This window comes from Macaca nemestrina, chromosome 1 (genome assembly GCF_043159975.1).
Source record: "Macaca nemestrina isolate mMacNem1 chromosome 1, mMacNem.hap1, whole genome shotgun sequence".
Taxonomy (NCBI): domain Eukaryota; kingdom Metazoa; phylum Chordata; class Mammalia; order Primates; family Cercopithecidae; genus Macaca; species Macaca nemestrina.
In genome coordinates, this window is record NC_092125.1 from 12905762 (window position 1) to 12926509 (window position 20748).

The 20748-nt window shown below is 38.9% G+C and overlaps 1 protein-coding gene across 3 annotated transcripts in view; it reads left to right on the forward strand.

Annotated features, from left to right (window-relative positions):
• LOC105474783 (endoplasmic reticulum oxidoreductase 1 beta) overlaps positions 1 to 20748 on the forward strand; it is an 81600-nt gene that overhangs the window by 15212 nt on the left and 45640 nt on the right. For all 3 annotated transcript variants that reach the window (XR_011610283.1, XM_071073926.1, XM_071073928.1), the window contains exons 3-5: positions 14932 to 15015; positions 16642 to 16683; positions 18756 to 18838. Coding sequence is in view for 2 of the 3 variants with exons in the window: in XM_071073926.1 (XP_070930027.1) it covers positions 14932 to 15015; positions 16642 to 16683; positions 18756 to 18838 (209 nt within the window). In the remaining variant the exon portion in view is untranslated. The remainder of the gene's footprint in view (positions 1 to 14931; positions 15016 to 16641; positions 16684 to 18755; positions 18839 to 20748) is intronic.

A 20748-nucleotide genomic window follows, 5' to 3' on the forward strand; every position in this document is an offset into this window, starting at 1 on the left:
GAGTAGCTAACAAAATTGAAAGATAAGCTGAGGAAGCGTACTTCAGAAAAGATAAAACTAAAGCTGGAACTAATGACCATTTTCTTTAAGGAATCACTGGAATTTTGTATCAAATTAACTATTTTCCCATATTTTCCAAACTTTATGCAAGAGTTGTATTTCTGTCCAGGTAGAGTCATATGACCCATTGGACCAAAAGAAGGAAGGACACGTTGGTTGACAGTCTCATTTGCATGAGTGAAAGTGGAGTCATTGTTTCCCAAAGGGAAATTAGGGACTGTTACCAAAGAAGGAATAATGGAAGTTAGTTAGGCAGAAATGACAATGTGGCTCTTGGCTACTCAACAAACTCTCTCATTCTTCCTCTTACACATGCGGTTTGAAAACGTTCTGATCAACACAGTGAACTTATTCCATATGCAACCAAAACAAACTCATACCCTCTCACAGGGGAGGGTTAATGCTGTGATCTAGTTAATGCATTCAGCTGTAACTCTAGGATATTTGGGTGATATCTACTCCTCTTTTTGTTCTGTCAACCTATAAAAGAAAGAAAAAGGAATATACTCTACCTACAACAGTGGCAAAAAAAGTAAAGCTTTAAAAAGAAAAAGCTAAGAGAAGGGGTTAATTTAATTTATTATTATTATTATCATCATTATTATTATTATTATTATTATTTTTGAGACAGAGTCTTGCTCTGTCGCCCAGGCTGGAGTGCAGTGGTGCGATCTTGGTTCACTGCAACCTCATCCTCCCAGGTTCAAGTGATTCTTCTGCCTCAGCCTCCTGGGTAGCTGGGACTATAGGCCCGCACCACTACACCTGACTAATTTTTATATTTTCAGTAGAGACGGCATTTCACCGTGTTGACCAGGCTGGTCCACAACTCCTGACCTCAGGTGATCCACCCGCCTTGGCCTCCCAAAGTGCTGGGATTATAGGCATGAGCCACCGTGCCCAGCCAAAAAGAGGTTAATTTTAAACACATACCACGTACATACTTATGATTCAGCAAGCAAGGTGGAGGTAACAGTCCACCTTTACGCAGTTGGGCAGTTGGCTGCTATAGCTGGTGTTTCTGACTTCTCTTTTTTGCTTCTTATTCCATTCCTTTATGCACTAAATATTTATTGAATGATTAGTTTGTGTCAGGTACTATGGATACAGTAGTGGATAAGACAAAACTTTTCTGATAAGAGAGACAAACAGTAAACAAATAATAAAATATAATTTCAGATGCTTATAAGGTAAGTTCTATGGAGAAAAGTAAAGTAGGAGAGAATGAATATTGGGGAATTGGAGGGTGGGAGAGGTAGGTAGCCCTACATTAAAGAAAGGTATTTGGGAAAATAAGGTATCTATGCTAATGTGACATTTGAGCAAAGTCCTACCTAATGCGAAACAGCCATCAGAGGGTTTGGGGAAAGAACATTCCAGGGAAAAGATGTAGAATACCAAGTAAATGATCTTGAGATAGGAATAAGCTTGGTGTGTTGAACGGGCAGAAAGCTGGTATAGCTGGAGGAAAGGGAATGAGAGGGAGAGGTGGAAATATAGGTAGGGACCAGGTTTAAAAAACAGTAGGACCTTATTGACCATGTAAGGATACTGGATCTTATTTTAAGCAGGATAAGAAACTACTAAAGGCATTTTTGTGCAAAAAAGACTGTAAGGGTAGAAGACAAGAAATAGAGGAACCATTTAGAGGAACCAATAGAGGAGACTATTGTGTTAGTTCATATAAAAACAGTACAGATTTGGGATAGAATGCTAGAGCTGAAAAATGTAGAAAATGATCAAATTAGGGTTGTACACAAAAGGTAACACTAGCAAGCTTTTCTGATGGATTGAGTGTGAAGTATGATGATAGAAATGAATCAAGGATGATGCCTAAGTTTTGAGTGCACATGTACAAGTGCAAATATACATATATGTAAAATCATGACCAAATAGATTTTATTCCAAGAATGCAAGGATGATTCTTGCATTGATGTTGATCAACAAAATTCAATATGTGCTCCTGATTTTTAAAATAATAAGAATGATGTATATTTCTTAATATGATGATTTCAGTCCTAACATCAGCGTACCTAACATGTCTTGCATATGGGGAAACACTAGAGGAATTCTCAGTTAGGTCAACAACCAAGACAAGGATACCCACTATCTCCATTAACTGTTGGATATACTGTCTGACACAGTCAAATAAAAAAAAAAAACAACTATCCAATGTGATGGCTCTGATTTAAAAAAAAAAAAAAAGAAGAAGAAGAAAGAAAAAAATAACTAGAGTCATAAAATTTTATTTTACTTTTTTTTGTATAAATGTAAGGGGTACAAGTGCAGTTTTGTTACATGGATATATTGCCTAGTGGTGAAGCCTGGGCTTTTAATGGAACCATCACCCGAATAGTGTGCATTGTACCCCTTATGTAATGTCTCATCCCTTACTCCCCTCCCACCCTTCTTTTTTTTGGAGACAAGAGTCTCACCTTTGTTGCTCAAGCTGGAGTGCTGTGGTGTGATCTCGGCTGACTGCAATCTCTGCCTCCTGGGTTCAAATGATTCTCCTGCCTCAGGTCTCCCAAGTAGCTGGGACTACAGGTGTACGCCACCATGTCTGACTAATTTTTATATTTATAGTAGAGACGGAGTTTCACCGTGTTGGCCAGGTTGGTCTTGAACTCATGATCTCAAGTGATCTGCCCACCTTGGCCTCTCAAAGTGCTAGGATGATAGGCATGAGCCACCATGCCTGGCCCACCCCACCCTTCTGAGTCTCCAGTGACTATTACTCCACATTCTATGCCCATGTATGCACATTGTTTAGCTCCTCCTTATAAGTGACAATGGAGAGGCATATAGATTTTAAAGGAATAAGTATAACTATTTTCATTGATAAATGAAAAAAGTTGTCTGGGCATGGTGGCTTCTGCCTGTAATCCCAGCACTTTGGGAGGCTGAGGTAGGTGGATCACTTGAGGCCACGAATTCGAGACTAGCCTATCTAACATAGCAAAAACCCTGTCTCCACTAAAAATATAAAAAATTAGCTGGGCATGGTGGCGTATGCCTGTAATCCCAGTTACTGATCGGGGGGTGGGCAGAGGCATAAGAATTGCTTGAAACCGGGAGGTAGAGGTTGCAGTGAGCCAAGATCATGCCACTGCACTCCAGCCTGGGTGACAGACTCTGTCTCAAAAATAAAAAAATATAGATACATGAAAAAAGTTATATGTAAAAAATGCAAAAGAATCAATAATAAAATGAAAAACAATAAAACATATATCAATATAGCAAGCCATAAACTTGATATACAAAAAAGTCAGTATCTTCATAAATGTAAATAATAACCATTTAGAAGTTGTAACAGTAAGGAAACCACCATTTACATTAGCAATGAAACCAGGCGTGGTGGTGCATGCCTGTAGTCCCAGTTACTTGGGAGACTGAGCTGGAAGTATCACTTGAGCCCAGGAGGTCGAGACAAGCCTAGGCAACATAGCAATACTACTGACTCAAAAAAAAAAAAAAAAGCAAACAAAATAAAACAAAAAATGTATTAGCAATAAAACAGATAAGGTATATAGGAATAAGTACATCAAGAAGTATGCAAAACCTAAAGGAGGAAAGCTTTAAAACATTCTTGAAAGACACAAAAGTAGATTTGAACAAATGGAAAGATATCCTTTGTAGCTTAACAATTTTAATTCTCCCCTAAATAATATGTAAATTTAATGTGATCCTAATAAAAATACTGAATTTTGGCTTGGCACAGTGGATCACACCGGCAATCCCAGCACTTTGGGAGCCGCGATGGGTGGATCACTTGAGGTTCGAGACCCACCTGGCCAACCTGGTGACACCCCATCTCTACTAAAAATATAAAAAATTAGCCAAGCATGGTGGAGTGTGCCTGCAATCCCAGCTACTCGGGAGGGTGAGGTGGGAGAATCGCTTGAACCTGGGAGGTGGAGGTTGCCGTGAGCCAAGATCATGCCACTACACTCCAGCCTGGGTGACAGAGCGAGACTTCATCTCAAACAACAACAACAACAAAACCTAAGTTTTTGTTTATTTTCCTGGAGCTAGACAAGTTGTCACAGGTTAGGTTCTCTGAGAAGCATATTCTGAGACAGTGATAAGTGTACAAGAGCTTAGTTAGGGACTACTGTTGGGACCAACAGTTTGGGGAAGGCAGGGAATGAGGATTGGGCAAAGGGAGAAGTCAAGCTGTGATGCAGCCTCAGTGGAAACCTCAGGTAAGCCTGTGGGGAATTCTTAAGATGGAATAACACTTCCAAGTTAGTTGTCCCCATTTGGGGCAAGAGGTCTAGGCCTTTATATCTCTCCATCAGTTGGTCATTGGATGAAGGCCACCATAGGAAATAAGGATCCAATCTTGGGTAAGGGGGCTCTTTTCACTCGAGGTTGTCTACCTGCAACATTTCCACAGCTGGGGTAATTATAACCCCTTTATTCTTGAAGGGTGATCTGAGTAGTATGGTACAGTGTCTGCCACAGTCCATTCCTTGCACTATGTATTTCTTTTGCTGAATTAAAAAATTAGCGTAACATTTAGCAGCTTAAAACAGCAGGGCTGGGCATGGTGGCTCACGTTTATAATCCCAGCACTTTGTAATCCCAGCACTGGTGGATCATTTGAGGTCAGGAGTTCAAGACCAGCCTGGCCAACATGGTGAAACCCCATCTCTACTAAAAATACAAAAAAATTAGCTGCCAGTGGTGGCGTGCAACTGTAATCCGAGCTACTTGGGAGGCTGAGGCAGGAGAATCACTTGAGCCTTGGAGGCAGAGGTTGCGGTGAACTGAGATCGCACCACTGCACTCCAGCCTGGGTGACATAGCGAGACCCTGTCTCAAAAAAATAAATAAACAAAAAAAGACTGAAAAGATGCCATTTCAGGAAGACCTAAAGAGTGAGAAAGCAAGCAATGTGGATATCTGGGGAAAGAGCATTTTTGTACGAGGTAAAGATCCAGCTTCATTCCTGTGAATGTGAATATCCAGTTTTCCCAACACTTTATTAAACAGAGTGTCCATTCCCGGTTGTGTGTTCTTGGCACTTTCGTCAAAAATCAATTGACTGTACATACTTGGGATTCTTAGGTTTATTTCTGGGCTTCCTAACTTGTTCCATTGGTTGATGTGTCTGTTTTTATGCCAGTACCATGCTGTTTTGATTACAGTAACTTTGTAATATATTTTGAAATCACAGTGTGCAATGAGTCCACCTTTGGTTTTTTTGCTCATGATTGCTTTGGCTATTCAGAGTCTTTTCTGGTTCCATACAAATTTTGCGATTGTTCTTTGTTTGTTTGTTTTTGTTTTTTTGAGACAGGGTCTTGCTCTGTTGCGTGGGCTGGAGTGCAGTGGCACAATCATAGCTCACTGTAGGCTTGAAAACCTTGAACTGTCCTCAACTGATCCTCCCACTTCTGCTTCCTAAAGTGCTGGGATTACAGATGTGATCTGCTGTGCCTGGCTGGATTGTTTTTTATATGTCTGTAAAGAAATGACATAGGAATATTGATAGGAATTGCATTGAATCTGTCGATCACTTTAGGTAACATGAACATTTTAACAATTTAATTCTTCCAATCAGTGAATAGGGAATATCTTTCCACTTATTTGTGTCTTCAGTTTCTTTCATTAGTGTTTTAGTTTTTAGTGCATAGATCTTTCACCTCCTTGGTTAAATTTACAACTATTTCATTTCTTGATGTTATTGTAAATATGATTGTTTTCTCAATTTTGGGGGGGATTGTTTATTGTTAGTGTACAGAAAAGCTATGGACTTTTGTATGCTGACATTGTAACCTGCAGCTTTGCAGAATTTATCACCAGTTTTTTACTGGATTTTTTGGTGGTCTTTAAAGTTTTCTATGAGATCATGTCATCAGCAAACAGATATTTTCATTTCTTTTTCTATATAGATGTATATTATTTCTTTTTCTCACCTTATTGCTCTGACTAGAACTTCCAGTACTATGTTGAATAGAAGTGGCAAGAGTGGGCATTCTTGTCTTGTTTCTAATCTTAGAAGAAAAGCTTTTCAGTTTTCACCATTGAGTATGATGTTAGCTGTGGGTACATGACCTTTATTATGCTGGGGTACATTTTTTCCATACCTTATTTTTTGGGGGTAGTTTTTATGAAAGGATGTTGAATTTTGTCATATGCTTTTTCTGCATCTATCAAAATAATCATGTGGCTTTTGTCTTTAATTTTATTAATGTGTATTATTTTTATTGATTTATGTATGTCAAACTACCCCTTGTATTTCTGGGATAAATCTCACTTGATAATAGTGAATGATCTTTTTAATATGCTGTTGGATTTGGTTCACTAGTATTTTATTGAGGATTTTTGCATTTTTGTTCATCAGGGCTGTTGTCCTGTAGTTTCTTTTTTTTTGTTTGTTTTTTGTTTTTTGTTTTGGTAGTGTCTTTGGCTTTGGAATCAGGGTAAATACTGGCTTTCTAAAATGAGTTTGAAAGTATTACCTTCTCTTCAATTTTTTTTGACAAGTTTAAGGATTGATTGCTATTCTTTATATGTTTGGTAGAATTCAGCAGTGAAGCCATGAGATGAGGTCCTGGCCTTTCTTTTTTCTTTTTTTGAGAGTAAGTCTTGCTCTGTTGCCCAGACTGGAGTGCAGTGGCACAATCTTGGCTCATTACAACCTCCATCTCCTGGGTTCAAGTGATTCTCCTGCCTCAGCCTCTTGAGTAGCTGGGATTATAGGCCCACACCACCCCATCCAGCTAATTTTTGTATTTTTAATAGAAACAGGGTTTCACCATGTTGTTCAGGCTGGTCTTGAACTCCTGACCTGACCTCAGGTGATCCACCTGCCTTAGCCTCCCAAAGTGCTGAGATTACAGACATGAGCTACTGTGCCCAGTGCCTGATCTTTCTTTGATAAAATACTTTTTATCGAATCAATCTTCTTAATTATTATTGGCCTATTCAGATTTTCATTACTTCCTTACTCTGGCTTTGGTAGGCTGCATGTTTCTAATAATTTCTTCATTTCTTCTAGGTTATCCAATTTATTGGAATATAGTTGTGATTAGTAGTCTCTTTTTCTTTAACATCAGTTGTAATGTCTCCTCTTTAATTCTGATTTTGTTTGCATCTTCTCTTTTTCTTTGTTAGTCTCTTTTTCTTTGTTTGTCTGTTTTGTTTGTCTTTAAAAAAAAAAAACTTTGGTTTCATTGATTACTGATTTCTAGTTTCATGTTATTGTGGTCAGGAAAGATACTTCGTATGATTTCAGTGTTCTTAAATTTGTTAAGACTTGTTTTGTGGCCTAACATGATCTACCCTAGAGAATGTTCCATATGTACTGAGAAGAATGTATATTCTGTCACTGTTGTATGGAATATCCTACAAATATCTGGTAGGGCAATTTGGTCTAAAGTGTAGTTCAAGTTCAGTGTTTCCTCATTGATTTTTTTTTTCTGTCTAGAGATCTAATGTTGAAAGTAGAGTATTATATTGCAGTTTATCTCTCTCTTCAAAGCTATTAGTATTTGCTTTATATATTTACATTTTCTGAAGTTGGGTGCATGTATATGTAGTTTTTGTAACTTCTTGATAAATTGACACCTTTATCATTTGTAATGACCTTCTTTGTCTCTTTTTACATGTTTGACTTAAAGTCTTTTTTTTTTTTTTTTTTTGAGACAGAGTCTCACTCTGTCGCCCGGGCTGGAGTGCAGTGGCCGGATCTCAGCTCACTGCAAGCTCCGCCTCCCGGGTTCACGCCATTCTCCTGCCTCAGCCTCCCGAGTAGCTGGGACTACAGGCGCCCACCACCGCGCCCGGCTAATTTTTTGTATTTTTTAGTAGAGACGGGGTTTCACCGTGTTAACCAGGATGGTCTCGATCTCCTGACCTCGTGATCCGCCCGTCTTGGCCTCCCAAATAGACTTAAAGTCTATTTTGTCTGACATACGGATAGCTACCCCTGCTCTTTTGGTTTCTAGTTGCATAGAATATCTTTTTCTATCTTTTCAGTCTGTGTGTATCCTTAAGAGGTGAAGCAAGTCCTTTATAAGCAGCATATAATTAGGTCTTATTTTTTAACCCATTCAGCCAGTTCATGGCTTTTGATTGGATAATTTAATCCATTTGCATTCAAAGTAATCGTTGACAGGTAAGGACTTACTATTGCCATTCTGTTAATTGTTTTGTTGTTGTTGTTGTTAATCTGTAATTCCTTTATTATCTCCTCCTCTCTTGCTGTTTTCCTTTGTGGTTTGATGACTTTTTTGTAGTGGTATGCCTTGAATCTTTTATCTTTTCTGCAACTACTAAGGGTTTTTGCTTTGTAGTTACCATGAGACCTACATACATCTTACGTTAGTAGCAGGCTGTTTTCAGCTGATACTTACTTAACTTTGATCACTTGCATAAATGCTATACTTTTATTCCCCTCCCCACCCACCCAATTTGGTTTTACGGACATGTCTTATGTCTTGTATAGTTTGCATAGTGTATTATAGCTATAGTTATTTATTTTTAATATTTTGACCTTTAACTTTCCTATTAGAAATATAATTGATATTTACACCACCACTACAGTATAATAGTGTTCTGAGTTTGACTGTATGCTTACTTTTACTAGTGAGTTTTATGTTTTCATATTTATTTATTTTTGTTTGAGATGCAGTCTCACTCTATCACCCAGGCTGGAGTACAATGGCACGATCTTGGCTCACTGCAACCTCTGCCTCCCAAGTTCAAGTGATTCTCCTGATTCGGCCTCCTGAGTAGCTGGGATTACAGGCACGCACCACCAAAAGTACAATTTTTGTACTTTTTTTTTTTTTTTTTTAGTAGAAATGAGATTTCACCATGTTGGCCAGGCTGGTTTTTGAAACTAGGCCTCATAATTCCTAAGCCTCATAAAATTTAGAAAGCTTGGCCATCATGAAACTTAAACCCCAGATGGCCACGGATAGCCCCCCGATGTTCCCAGAACCCAAACAGAAAGACAATTCCAGGAAATAGCCTCATGAGGTCCCACCCTGATAGCCTCATGAGGTCCCACCCTGATAACCTCATGGGGTCCCACCCTGACTCAATGTCCCCGATGTTCCCGGAATCAGCAATTCCAGGAAAGAACCTCCTAAGGTCCCGCCCCAACCAATCAGAACAAGATACCTTGCTCAGGCCATAGACAGACCCAATTACCACGCGCCTAAAGCTTTGAATTTCGCGCCCTAAGCTGTGTTTGAACTTGTGTTTGCCTATATAAACAACCTGTAACAAGCAGTCGGGGTCCCAGGGCCAACTTAGAGCTTGGGACCCTAGCGCGCTAGTAATAAATAACTCTCTGCTGTGAATCTCGTGTCAGTGATCCTTTGCGGCGACCCCTGCCCAGGGGGGAATCGACAGTTCGGTTCCAACAGTTTTGAACTCCTGGCCTCAAGTGATCCACCCTCTAGGCCTCCCAAGTTGCTGGGATTACAGGTGTGAGCCCCTGTGCCCAGCCATTTTCATATATTTTTAATATTTCTAGTTGGCAACATTTTTCATCAGCTTAAAGGATCCTTTTAGCATTTTTCATAAGGCAGGTCTAGTGGTGATAAATTCCCTTACCTTTTGTCTGAGAAGGTTTTTATTTCTCCTTCATTTTTGAAGAACAGGATCACTGAATATAGTATTTTTGGTTGACAATTTTTTTTCTTCCTTTTCTATCAGCTTTTTGAATCTAATATTCCACTCCTTTCTGGCCTACAAGGTTTCTGTTGAAAATTTTGCCTGTAATTTATTGGAAGTTCCCTTGTTTGTAACAACTCACTTTTCCCTTGTAGCTTTCAATATTTTCTCTGTCTTTAACTTTTGACAATTTGATAATAATGTCTTTTGGTGTGTGAGTCTCTTCAGATTCCTCCTATCAAGTTTTCATTGAACTTCCTGGATCTGGCTGGGTTTTTTTGTTTTGTTATTTTTGCTTCATTTTGTTTCTTTTTTTTTTCTTTCTCTCTCTCTCTCTGTCCTTCTTTCTTTCTTTCATCATAAGCAAGCTAACATAGGGGGATCTGGCTTTCTGTTTCCTTCCCCAGAATTGGGAAGTGTTCTGCCACTTTTTCTTTGAATTTTTTTTTTTTTGGTCCCTTTTTTTCTTTCTTCTACTTCTGGTACTCTGATAATGTGTGTAATTCTGCTTGGTGGTATCCTATGAATCCCTTAGGCTGTCTTCACTCTTTTTCAGTCTTTTTTCTTTTTGTTCCTCAGATTGGATGATTTCCAGTGAACTGTCTTCAAGTTTGCTAATCCTTTCTTCTGCTTGATCTAGTCTGCTGTTGGACCCCTCTATTGAATTTTTTTAGTTTGGCTATTGTGTTCTTCAGCTCAATGATTTCTGTTTGGTATTTTAAAAATATTTTCTACCTCTTTGTTGACATTCTTAGTTTGTTCATGCATCACACTCCTTACCTCAGTGAGCATCTTTATGACTCCTTTTAAATGTCCTGTTAGGTAAATCACATATCTTCATTTCAGTAGGGTTGGCTTCTAATTGAGATTGTCTTTTTTTTTTTTTTTTTTTTTTGAGCATAATATTTCCCTATTTTTTCATTTTTCTTAAGGCACATAGAGTGCTGTCCCTTCTGTTTAGGCTCAAGGAGGTTTATTCTTTATTTGCTACATAGGCTCCTAGATACTGGCTTATTAGAAGCCAAAGCTGTGGGGAGTTGCTGGAAAGGCTGCCAAGATTTTGGCTTGAGGAACTAGAATAATGGAGTTACTGTTTACTCAGATGGTGAATATTACTAGAAGTAATTCTTCATTTTTCTTAACTCTGTATTGGTTTCTGTGTATTATATAAAAGAACCACCTTCTCTAGTCTTGTTAGACTGGTCTTATGTAGCAGGTGTTTCTTCCCAGTCAGCCTGGGCAGTATTCTGGTTCCTCAGAACTTTGTGCTTGTCCAGCCTGTCTTTGTTCTTAGTGGCCTCCAAGAAATTAGAGTCAAGTTGTACTATTGCCTTGAGAGGGGTGGTATAGAAGCCATTCCCTTGGGATATGACTAGAGGTATTGGGATGTTAGATGCATGCTTTGGTTTCTTCTTTCCTTGCAGAGAAGCTGAAAGCCAGAGTTTATCTCCCACTGATTCTGCTCTGCACCAAGGAGAGTGTCTGAGGCAGATGTCTATATTCTTGATCTAACTGCTGACTTTTAACCTGGAGGAGATAGCTGCTGAATATTTATTTGCAAGTTTAAAAGTCACCTGTTTGTTCTCAGTGGTCTAGGAGACTCAGGAGTGTAGAGCTTCATCAACTCCCAGAGCTAGGTGATTTAGCAGCCTGTCCCTCCAATGAAAGCTATAAAAGTTGGGGTTCTCGATGTGTTCAAAAACTTTTCGTGGTGAGTTTGAAGACCTGGAATTATTGCCAGAGCCTGCAGGGAAAAAGGTGCAGGAAGCCCACTCTACTTTTTGGGCCAGCAGGTCTCATGCCTCCCTAGCAGGGGGAGACTTCTGATCTGAAGCTATTACTGGAGCAAGCCAGGAGGAAGGCACAGGGAGTGCTGACTTTCCTTTTCAGGAATGGGGAGGTCCCCCACCTCCTTCCACCGGGAGATTATAGGAATTTATCTCTAGAGCACATGGAGGCAGAAGGCCTGACAAGTGCTGTCCCTTCCATTCGTGCTGGCAGAGATTTCAGGGCTGGGATTATGTCTGGAGCAAGCCAGGGAAGGAGGTGCAGAGAGTGCTCACTCTCCTGTTCAAGCAAGAAGTCTCACATGCACCTTGCAGGGGTAACCTTTTGGTCTGGAGTTCCCTGAAGCAAGTCAGGGAAGAAGACACAGGGAATGTCCCCTTCTCTTTCTAGTCATGGAGAGGGCCCCTTGCCTCCTCCTAATGAGAGGTTGCAAGCCAGGGAAGAAAGCACAGAGAGTGCTGTTCCTCCTGTTCTTGCTGGCAGAGGCCTCCAGTCTCTTTCCAAGGAGAGAGTGTATGGCTAGGATTAGCACCTGAAGTAAGCCAGGGGAGAAGAAGGCACATAGAGTGCTGTCCCTTCCGTTTAGGCTCAAGGAGGTTTAATTCTTTATTTGCTACCTAGGTTCCCGGATAATGGCTTGTTAGAGGCCAGAGCCTCAGGGAGTTGCTGGAAAAGCTGCCAAGATTTTGGCCTGAGGAACTAGAATAATGGAGTTGCTGTTTACTCAGATGGTGAGAATTACTAGAAGGAGGGAGTACAGTTTTGGATATGTTAATTTTGAGGTACCTATGAATGCCCTATCCAGGAAGAGATAATCAAGGAAGCAGGTGGGTATACAGGCCAGAAGCTCGAGGGAGGTGTCCAGGCTGAGAACTTGCAGTCCCCAAATGTGCCATGCTGTTTTAAGGTTCTTTGTTTATGCACATCCTGCCCCGCTGCCTATAAATCTCCCTCAAACACTTCTAGTCATACCCATGTTACATATTACCAAAAGTCAGAGTTGATCACCCTCTCCTCTATGTTGCCAGTCTCTACCTATTTTTGCCTTCTTCTCTGTAATATAGATATTGTTTACTTAACCATATTAATTTAGTGTCTAGTATGTATTATACCACTGTTCTAAGCACTAAGGATAAGATAATGCAAAATTCTGATACTTATGATGGTAGGAGGTGCAGACAATAAATAAGCGGATAACATTCAGGTAGTGATAAGTGCCATAAAAGAATGTAAAACAGGCCGGGTGCGGTGGCTCAAGCCTGTAATCCCAGCACTTTGGGAGGCCGAGACGGGCGGATCACGAGGTCAGGAGTTCGAGACCATCCTGGCTAACAAGGTGAAACCCCGTCTCTACTAAAAAATACAAAAAATAACTAGCCGGGCGAGGTGGCGGGCGCCTGTAGTCCCAGCTACTCGGGAGGCTGAGGCAGGAGAATGGCGTAAACCCGGGAGGCGGAGCTTGCAGTGAGCCCAGATCCGGCCACTGCATCCCAGCCTGGGCGACAGAGCGAGACTCCGTCTCAAAAAAAAAAAAAAAAAAATGTAAAACTGTACGTTGGGATAGAGGTTGCATACTGAGCACTACTTCAGCAAGCCTGGCCAGGAATGGTCTCTCTGCTGAGGTGTGACATGTGAGAGAGACTTGAATGAGGTGAAAGAGTGAGCCGTCATAAGATCTGGAGGAACAATAATACAGGCAGAGAGGACAGCAAATATAAAGACCTTGAGGCCAGGCATTGTGGCTCACACCTATAATCTCAACACTTTGGGAGTCTGAAGTGGGTGGATGGCTTGAGCCCAGGAATTCCAGCCCAACCTGGGAAACATAGTGATACCTCGTCTCTACTTAAAAAAAAAAAAAAAAATTAGCTGGGCATGGTGATACATCTGTGGTCCCAGCTGCTTGGAAGGTTGAGGTACGAAGATCGCTTGAGCCCAGGAGTTTGAGGCTGCAGTGAGCCAGGTTTGTGCCACTGCACTCCAGCCTGAGTGACAGAGCAAGACACTGTCTCAAAAAAGAAAAAAAAAAAAAAAAGACCGGCCAGGCACAGTGGCTCACACCTGTAATCCCAGCACTTTGGGAGGCCAAGGCGGGCAGATCACCTGAGGTCGGGAGTTCGAAACCAGCCTGGCCAATGTGGCGAAACCCTGTCTCTACTAAAAATACAAAAATTAGCCAGGCGCGGTGGTGGGCACCTGTAATTCCAGCTACTTGGGAGGCTGAGGCAGGAGAATTTCTTGAACCCAAGAGGCAGAGGTTGCAGTGAGCCGAGATCACACCATTGCACTCCAGCCTGGGTGACAGAGCGAGACTCTGTCTCAAAAAATAAAAATAATAAAGACCTTGAGACATACGGAGCCTGGTGTGTTCCCAGCAAGGCCAGTGTGGCCAGAGGAGCATACTAGAGGTCAGAGAGGCAGGCCAAAGGCCAGGTTATGGAGGGCCTTGTGGAGCTTGCTGCAGAGTTTATAAACTCTAAGGGTGATGGAAGCCACAGGAAGGTTTTGAGGAGGGATTAATGTGATCTGATTTGTTTTAAATAGATAACTGTAGTTGCTATATGGAAATAGAAGTAGAAGCACGGAGACTATTGCTATAGTGTAGGCAAGAGGTAGGTGGTGAAAAATGGAAAATGAATTGTTTGATGGGGTACAAGAAAAGGGAGGAAAGAGAATAAAATCTAGATTTTGGCATGGGCAATCTGCAAGTCCTATTGCATTACTGTCTTCCTGTAATGTGTAGAATAGGAAAATCCAGAGTTTTTACCATGGTTAAAATGTCCTGCATGATCTGTCCCTTGTTTACCTCCATCCTCGTTCTCTACCACCCTCCCCCTTCTACGTTAAACATCAGCTCAACTGGTGATTTTTAGTTCACATAACTGTCCAGGCTTTTTATTGCCTTATCTAAATGCACACTTCCTCCATCCTAAAATATTACCGCCTCAGAGGCCTCCATCCGCCAGCCCCACTATTACAATTCTCTGGATTTTCTTTGTAGCGCTGACTACAACTTGTATGAAACATACAAATATTTGACTTGTTTCCTTCAATAGATATTTAAGTTCCAGAGGGAGAGGGGAGTTCTTTTTCTGTCCATTTCTTTCACCCAGAGCCTAACCAGTGTCTGACACATAGTGGATGCTCAGTTCTCATTCGTTGAATAAATGGGTGCATGAGAGAACTGTCATTAATAAGATAACATCAGGAGGCTGGAAGACATTAAAGTAGTTCTAAATGCTTTCTCTGTCACCCAGGCTGGAGTGCAATGGCATGATCTAGCTCATTGCAGTCATTTTAAATTCTGAACCATATAGGTCCCACTAGGGTAGGAAGTATTCCTTCTTATTCACCACCATGTCACTGGTGTCCAGCACAGTGACACTTTGAGAACATCCCGTAACTATAATATGAGTTTACTAACTTTAATTTATTCTTTCTTTCAAGGTTAATCTGAAGCGACCTTGTCCTTTCTGGGCAGAAGATGGCCACTGTTCAATAAAAGACTGTCATGTGGAGCCCTGTCCAGAGGTATAATAAATAAAACAGCAGGGCAAAGCCAGTTTTCTCTTGGACTTTTAGAAAAGCATAACCTCTGTTTTATTTCAGGCTAATGTCAATGGATTTGGACATGTCAGCAAATTCACATGCTCTCAGCTTTCTCCTTTAGAACCAGATTATTGAAGATTCTATACTTGACACCAAAATGGATTTGAAGACACTTGTATCCAGTGATACTGGTCATCGAATGTGGAAATATAGTCTTATTCTAAAATGGAAGGAAAATCAGAGGACTGTTCTAGGATTGAATCTGCAGTTGTCTTTTGTTTCATGCTTTATTGAATCAGCATCTTGTTTCATAGGAAAAAAACAAAATAAAAATAAACTACTAGACCCTATATTTCAATTTTTTTTTTTTTTTTTTTTTGAGACCCAGTCTTGCTCAGTCGCCCAGGCTGGAGTGCGGTGGCGCGATCTTGGCTCACTGCAAGCTCCGCCTCCCGGGTTCTCGCCATTCTCCTGCCTCAGCCTCCGGAGTAGCTGGGACTACAGGCGCCCGCCGCCACGCCCGGCTAGTTTTTTGTATTTTTAGTAGAGACGGGGTTTTACCGTGTTAGACAGGGTGATCTCAATCTCCTGACCTCGTGATCCGCCCGTCTCGGCCTCCCAAAGTGCTGGGCTTACAGGCTTGAGCCACCGCGCCCGGCCCTATATTTCAAATTTATAATGATTTAATTGGGGAAATTTCAGGCTTGGAATTAGATTTTCACTTGGCCTTGTTACATTTACATTTTTTAAAAAACCTATACTTAATACCAAGAGAATGCTACAGTTTAGACTTTGATTTTTGTTATCTAACATAATTAATTATATTCCTCTCCTTCAACAGTAATTAGCTGAAGCCTTGTTTTCCTTTCACTTTCTGTTTTTCTTACCTAATCAGTCTAGTTTGTTGTCCTTAAAAATCTGCACCAATGTCCTTCCTAAACGGAATATTCTTTAAAAATTTATAATATTCAGTTTCCTTTAAGAACAAAATATGTATTAAGTATTTTGTTTACAGTTCTGTTTGATAAACCAGTTGTAATAATTCAGATACATTTATTAAAGCCTAACACTAATTATTGGCCTTGTGAAAAAGAATGTTCCAGCTACACACATTCCGCCCATTGGTAAACCCTAGATTTACTAGGTTAATCATGTGGGCCAAAAAAAAGCCTTCTAGTAATCCACAATTGCCTACACTTTATTAGAGCAGAAGTTAAAATTGCACATAATACATTGCAAATAATTTTGAACTTTTAAAACTTTCTTTTCTATGGTAACAAAGTTTGTGGAAGAAGTGATTATCAGTGTTTTTAACCTAAATTATATAAACTATAAAAAATACTGCAATAAGAGTTATTAGAGCTGCTTTTGGCTTTCTGACTTTGTGTACGTCATTCAGTTTTCTATACTTTGATTTATAAGTCTGTATATTGGGATAACACTTTTACCTTATGAGAGAGTGTGAAAACAGAATTTGAGCGAATGTATATTTGCCCCTCATAGAATAAAATACTTGATGAATTAGAGCAATGCATTGACAATTTGTGAAGAAATTCCAAAAACAATAAAGATCACTTTTTAAATTTGTGTTTTTCTTGTTTTTTTAAGAGTAAAATTCCGGTTGGAATAAAAGCTGGGCATTCTAATAAGGTAAGTCCCTCCTCTTCCTTGAGTGTTTCTGTTTTACATTGTGAAATTTACCATTTACTGACTGACAGTGGCTGTAATAAAGAACCATATTATGGTTAGTTGGGAATGGAGACATTTTGCCTCAGAATTCCAAATCCCTAACTCTTGCATCAAGCAGATAGGTTGTACATTCCTAGATTCTTTTGAAATTACTTCAGTACTGTTTTTGGAATCTCTGAAACAACTATTAAATGTAACTATAGTGTCAGATCCCTTAGTCAGCAGGTGTTTTATCACATAGCTATTTTTAGTCTTCTGTTTCAACTAGTCAGCCTGGCAGGTTCAAAATTATATTGTATAGAGTAAATAATTATCAAGATATTTTGAGCAGAGTACTTTCAGATGGTATTAAGATATTCATTTTTAATGATTGTTCTTGTCCTCTTATGAGAGTATTATAGTTTATTTTGCCATTTATATGTTTTTAGATAACTGTTTATTTCCTGTTTTTCACTACTGCACGTACATAATGAAGATCATCCTATCCTCTCTGTCTCCTCCTTGTGCCTCCTTTGCATTTTCTTCTTGCTCTCTCTCCCGTGTAATCTTTTGTTTTTACTTTATTGTATTTGTTTTTGTTTCAGATCTGAAATAATTAAAACCATATAAAAGCAGTTGAAACCCTCTCAGCTCTTTCCCAGTTCATTCTACTTCCTCCCTCCCCAGAACTAACCATTTTTCTGAAGTATCCTTCTGCGATTTTATATTCCTATTGCAGGTGTATCTACAAGTAATATATTTTACACTTTTATTGCATGTGTATTCACAAGTAATATGTAATTTATTGTGTGTAAATTTTTTTATTTAAATATTTTTGTATTTCTTTAGGTTACAAACACTTTTTTTCAGTTTGTGTTTTTACTCATGCTTTTGAAATTTTCTTTGTTGGTATATGTGGATTTTGTTCATCATCTTAATAGCTGTAGTCAGTTGTATGACTATAACACATATTAGCCATTCCTCTAGTGATGGACATTTCAGTTGTTCCCAGTTTTTGGCTATTTCAAACAGTAATGCATTAGCATTTTTGTCCTTTGTCTCGTGCACACATGCAAGAGTTTCTCTAGGTGTACATGTAAAGGCTGGATTGCTGAACCACAAGGTGTGCCTATCTCAACATTACAAATAATACCAAACAATTTTCCAAGGCAGTTGTACCTTTTTAAAAGAATGGTTGCCTTGGGATATGGTCTCACTAGTGGGGGTGCAGGTTCAAAGGTTTAAGCATTTTGCAAACATGTATGCGTGTATATATATGTATATATATGTGTGTGTGTGTATATATATATATAACTTTTATATATATTAAAACCCTCTTGGGAACTAAATTTGACCATATGTTTGTATATATGTATACATATATACACACACACACGTATGTATGTATACATACATATATATACATACACACACACACATATATATGGTCAAATTTACTTCCCAAGAGGGTTGTTTTTTCAGTTGACATCATCACCAACACATCAGTGCTAATTGTTAACTTTTATTTTTAAATTTTTATTTCTTTTTTTGAGACAGAGTCTTGCTCTGTCATGCAGGCTGGAGTGCAGTGGTGTGATCTCAGCTCACCTCAACTTCCACCTCCCAGGTTCTAGCAATTCTCCTGCCTCAGCCTCTCCCGAGTAGCTGGGATTACAGGTGTGTGACACCACACCTGGATAATTTTTGTATTTTTAGTAGAGATGGGGTTTTACCATGTTGACCAGGCTGGTCTTGAACTCCTGGCCTCAAGTGATCCGCCCGCCTCGGCCTCCCAAAGAGCTGATTACAGATGTGAACCACCGTGCCCAGCCTAATTGTTAAATTTTAATATGTTGTTGATGGAAATAATATTTAGGTGGTGGAAATTTCTGCCTCATTTTCATTTGTATTTCTTACATATGATAGGAATTTTTATAATGGAATGTATCTATATTTAGTGTATATCATTGTTGACAGATTGATTATTCTGCCAGTAGAAACTGAAATAAAGAGTAAGGTAATAATTATTACTAAACTTATGAACTTCTTTGCAGTACTTGAAAATGGCAAACAGTACCAAAGAATTAGAAGATTGTGAGCAAGCTAATAAACTGGGAGCAATTAACAGCACATTAAGGCAAGTTTTATTTTGGTAGTATTAAGAAAATATTCTCTTATTGATATCAAGAATCAATTTTTTTTATGATTTTGGTAAAAAATTTTTGTACCCATTAAAGTTTTAACTAATATATTTTTAAAAGGAAGAAAAAGTTTTTCTTTATCCTAAATTTCATAATAGCTTTGCCTCTTCTTGGCTGATTTATCCCTAAATTTCTAGAATGTACCATCCATAGTAAATCTTTTAAAAAGTAGAAATTTACAAGATTGTTCAGCTAACAGGGTTTATGGATCCATTTTTCCTGATTACTATGGAAGAAGGGGCTTGAACTCCTAAGTCTTTTATAAATAGTAATTCAGTCTGCATGTTACCTTTTGAATGATAAAAGTTATTAGCCTAACTATTAAATTTCATAGATTTTTTTCTGTTAACTTTTCCTTATTTGTTCTAAATAGAAACCAGCATAAATAATATATAAGTGGCCTCAAATTGTGCAGTGTAAAATGACTAGACATAATCAGTAGTTGGGAATGGGATATTTCAGAAATTCCTTTACATTCCCATTTGATTAGATTTGTATTTACAAGATGGGTACGGTGGCTCACGCCTGTAATCCCAGCACTTTGGGAGGCTGAAGTGAGCAGATCACCTGAGGTCAGGAGTTTAAGACTAGCCTGGCCAACATGGTGAAACCCTGTCTGTTTCTAAAAATACAAAAATTAGCCGGGCGTGGTGGCAGGTGCCTGTAATCTCAGCTACCTGGGAGGCTGAGGCAGGAGAATTGCTTGAATCTGGGGAGGTGGAGGTTGCAGTGAGCTGAGATCGCACCACTGCACTCTAGCCTGGGTAACAAGAGCAAGACTCCGTCTCAAAAACAAACAAACAAACAAAAAAAGATCTGTATTTATGTACTATAATTGCTAATGACTCAGTATAAATTAGCAATTTTATTTATTGAAAACAAAATTTAATATAGGAAAATAAAAGATAATAAACACCCACATATATATCCTCCATTTCAAATAAATAATCCTCCATTCCAAGTAAATAAATATTAACATTTTTTGCCATATGTTTTAAGGAACAAGAAATATCACGTAAATTTTAAATCCCTTATGCTGTATTCCCTAATCCAGTAGAGGTAACTACTATCATGAATTTGGTGGTGTATATCCAGTCCATTTTTGTTTTTATCATATATTTATATGTATACATAAGATAGTTTTATTTTGTGTATATGGTTTTATTTTTCCTTTATATAAATGATATCCTATATTTAACATTCTGCAATTTTTTTCATTATACATTTTGCTTTCTAGATCTTTCCATGTTGAAACACAGATTTATTCTTTTAACTGATGATTTGCATCATATAAATATGCCACATTTTACTTAGCTATTCTCCTATTGACGATTGTTTAGCTATTTCCAATTATTTACTTTTACAAACATGCCACCTTGAGCATTCCTGAATTTTTTTTCACATTAGAAGTAAAATTGTTGAATCTTAGGATTGTCTTTTTTGTACCCATTCTTGATATTGCCTGATGGCATTCCATAGTACTTGGTGTGAATGTTTACTGACTCCAGTGCTGACAGCTTGTATCATTCTCTACATCCTTACCAAAAGTAATGTTTGATAAGTGTGAAATAGCACCTCATTTTTGTTTAATTTATACTTTGTAATTATAGTGGATTTGAGCATTTTTTATTTATTGGACATTTGAGTTTCTTCTTCATTCAACAAATGAATGTCTACAATGTGCCAAGCGCTGTTCTAGGGTACTAGGAATACAGTAATGCAACTGATAAAATTTCCGCCCTCGTGTAGCTTTATCCTTGTCAGAGGAAATAACATGATAGACAAGTAAAATATATGAGAAATAAGTAAGTAAAATGATTATGAATGTTAGGGAAGACAGGCAGGG